This window comes from Eurypyga helias, unplaced genomic scaffold, assembly GCF_000690775.1.
Source record: "Eurypyga helias isolate BGI_N326 unplaced genomic scaffold, ASM69077v1 scaffold20336, whole genome shotgun sequence".
NCBI lineage: Eukaryota > Metazoa > Chordata > Aves > Eurypygiformes > Eurypygidae > Eurypyga > Eurypyga helias.
The window spans coordinates 1-3,680 of NW_010258785.1; the positions used below are offsets into that span (position 1 = coordinate 1).

Below are 3,680 nucleotides of genomic sequence, written 5' to 3' on the forward strand. Positions count from 1 at the left end.
TGCGGTGTTTAAGGGGAGTCGAGTCTCCCGGGGAATCCTTACCCTGGTGGGGTCAGGAGTATGTGGATCCTGCAGCCCTGGCTGCACAGAGCCAGCCCCCCCGGCACAGAGCTACCGCGTAAGACAGGTTACCGAGTTTGAATGTTGACGAAGAGGGTTGTTATGTTAAATCTTAGCTTCCGGGACAAAGGGGCTTTCATTTCCCACCCAGCAATAACGAGCCCCCATGGTGTGTGGCCAGACCGGGCGGTTCTGCAGGCTGGACTCACGCTGATTGTCCATCTGTCTGTCTTGCAGAATAATGATTTTCTCAGGAATACGGTGCATCGCCACGAGCCGCCGGTCACCGCCCAGCCTATCCAGATCTTGGCGGAGGACGATGAGGTGGTGGTTGTGGACAAACCCTCCTCCTTGCCAGTACATCCCTGCGGCAGGTTTCGTCACAACACGGTCATCTTCATCCTGGGCAAAGAGCACGATCTGAAGGAGTTGCATACCATTCACCGGCTCGATCGCATGACCTCGGGAGTGCTCATGTTTGCCAAGACCGTAGCGGTGTCCAAGAAGATCGATGAGCAGGTTCGGGAGAGACAGGTGAGAGCTAAGGGCTGCGGTCGTTTTTGGGCATCTCTGGCATGGTAGATCCTTGAAACAGGTCCAAAGTCAGCCACATTTTTGGTGTAAATAAGCACAAGCTCCCAAAAGAGCTTTTGGTCACCTTACTGTTGTTACTGTGTTCAGCATGAGAGGCATCAGGAGAAAGAAAAAGGCTGACTAAAAATTTACTTGATTCTGGTAATGGTAGACAGAGATCCCCTTCCCTATGGGACTGTGCAAAACAGGTGAAGAGCAGTTTTACTGGTAAGCAGAAACATCTGTCATCTTAAGAATTTTTAAAATTTAAAAGCTTTAGAAGTTTTTTCCCACTTTTCCAGTCATTCTTGACCCAAACAGAACTGTGCTAGTAGCTTCCAGGGTTTGCTTCAAGGCCGTAAACTGAAGGTCACTGAGAGATGGTTCTTGAATTTAATATGAGGAAAATGCCCCAGGCTGCTGTGGTTTTTATTTCCTGGCTACTTGGTGGAAGCATGAGAGAAATCTGGCTTTAAAAAGCCAATTTTATGGGTTTTTCCCCCTTTCCTGTTCAGCTGTAGTCAAATTTGGGCAATATGGTTGGCTGCACATGTATTTCTTTTGCAGAGGAAGAGAGGAGTAGCTAGGATGAGACGTGGGTGTAATCGGGATAGAGTGTTTCCTGTTCTGTTTTCTGAGAGTTGCTCTTGTGTTTCCATAGCTGGAAAAGGAGTATGTCTGTCGTGTGGTGGGGGAGTTCCCAGAACACGAGGTGGTCTGTGAGGAGCCCATCCTGGTGGTTTCTTACAAAGTGGGAGTGTGCCGTGTGGACCCCAAAGGGAAGTTCTGCAAAACCATCTTCCAGAGACTCAGTTACAACGGCAAGACCAGCGTGGTCAAGTGTCTTCCACGTACTGGCCGCACGCACCAGATCCGGGTCCATCTGCAGTACCTGGGGCATCCTATTGTCAACGACCCCATCTATAACATGGAAGCCTGGGGCCCTGACAAGGGCAAAGGTGGCAGAATCGATAAAACAGATGAAGAACTCCTTAAAGCGCTCGTAGAGGAGCATCGTTCCAAACAGAGCCTGGATATCCTGGGTATTTCGGAGGAGGACTTGGCTTCCGGTGCTGACAATAAGGACTGTGGTAATTCAGGTGACCGCACGAAGTCTGCGCAGGCTGACCGCGTAGATGAGAACTGCCCTGCTGAGGGCACGAAGGATCCCGAGGGAAATGACATCGCAGCTTGTCCACCAAACTCTGGTAGAAAGTCTGCGCAGGCTGGCCACGTAGATGAGAACTGCCCTGCGGAGGGCATGAAGGATCCCGAGGGAAATGACATAGCAGCTTGTCCACCAAACTCTGGTAGCAACCTGGAAACGCTTGAAAAAAATAAGGAGCTGAGTTCATGTGGGAATCGGGGTGGGCAGACGGGAGAAGAGAGTTCAGAAGAGAAGGACCCTTTGTGCGTGGAGTGTAAAATCACCAGGCGGGACCCATCGCCCAAGGAGCTGGTGATGTACCTACATGCCTTGCGCTACAAGGGAGCGGAGTTTGAGTATTGCTCCAAGATGCCCGAGTGGGCAGTGGAAGACTGGGAGGAATGAGCAAGGACATCTGACACCTACGGACGCTGTTGGCCAGGAAAGCATCTCGTAAAGACCCAAGATTTACTTTTCAACGTGGTTGAGGTGAACAAACTGCCCGTGACTTGAGGTGGGGTGGGAAGGATTGCTGGGGCTGGACAGCTGTCCTGACAGGCACCGTGAAAGATGAGCGGGGAAGACTCTGCAGCACCAGATTTACGTTGTCCTGTAGGGAATTAGCACTTCAGGGCAGCAAACGTCACTCGCCAGGGGCAGCTTTGCCTTTTGCCTCAACCTGTGCTGGGTCTGCTGCCGATTATCCAGACGAACAATTAAGTCTGTACACACAAAGTCAGCAACTGTTGTTTTTTCTGCCTTGCTATGTGTTGCTCTCCTATGTTACAGTAAGAGCTGCTGGAATGTGGTTCGGTATGCTGGATGTCGTGTCATACACAGCAATTTTGACTGTATTTTACTGTCAGATTGAGTTTAAAACTCAAGTGTTGTCACTGAGAACACCGTAAGGTGTAGTCAGAGCACTGTGAGGCTGATCCGTTTTCTGCTCACTGTCAGCAAAGTCAGCTTTTCTTGGAAACTGCTCTTTCAGTATTCATTCAGATGACAAATTTCCAGGGACTGATCTCTCTATATTGGGCCTATTTTTGGATGTACTACTCCCCAGATTCTGTCTTTGAGATTTAAAAGGAGACTGATGATGTAGATTTTTGCCTTTGTGCTGCTACCTCCCCTGTGAGGTATCTCCTGCCTTCTCAAAAGCGTCTGGCTTCTCCTTGGAGAACCGGTTGATCTCTGTCCCTTACGGCTCATTGAAAACCCCTTCACACTTGAGCAGAAATCCAAAGCAGAGGTCAGTCTGCCAACGTTTCATTTTGATCTTTTTGAGCTGTACTCTGGGCAGGTTGTTTCTGATTGGTGTGGAATTGGTTTTAATATCAGTTCAGTGGGACAATCGCCTGTAAAGAAAAACAAAACTGTTTTATGAACCAGAAGACTTTAAAATACATTTTATATTAAAATGTTCCCAGGATGATAAATATCCCTATAGTTCTTATTTTCATCAGTGTTTATATGGTTGTTTCTTGGCCTCTGGGAGGGTTATTACAATAATTCTGCTGTCTCAGGTTGGTTTTTTTATCCTTTTTTTAATTTCCGTTTTCTGTACGTGTCACCTGCGGGCATGACCAGCCCCAGTGACTGCTGCAGGCAGTCACAACCTCGACCTGGGAAGAGCCTTGCTGTTTCAGGGCTGTTGGCAGGCCGTGGTTCCTAGCCCTGTTGCTGTATATCCACCCCTCTCCATACCCATCCCTACACAGGGTTCTACACTTCTAGAATACTAAAGAAGATGTTTTTAAAGCTGAAGAAAGAAATCTGGGGGACCTGATGCTATTCAGCAAGTGTGGCAACAGCCTGGCTGGAGTGTGGTCCGGTCTCGGATGATGTCCCCTTGTGCTGTGCTCTAGGGAGCTGTAGCTGTTCCTCAGCCCCCCAGGGC

At 49.1% G+C, this 3,680-nt stretch overlaps 1 protein-coding gene across 1 annotated transcript; it reads left to right on the top strand.

Moving 5' to 3' along the window:
- Window positions 1-258: 258 nt before the first annotated feature.
- On the top strand, window positions 259-2,185 carry RPUSD2 (RNA pseudouridylate synthase domain containing 2; the record flags this gene model as incomplete). Its single annotated transcript, XM_010154491.1, has 3 exons — window positions 259-594; window positions 1,295-1,862; window positions 2,019-2,185. Coding segments are annotated over 3 exons (1,071 nt in total), but the record flags the coding sequence as incomplete, so codon positions are not given.
- Between the last annotated feature and the right edge of the window lie 1,495 nt (window positions 2,186-3,680).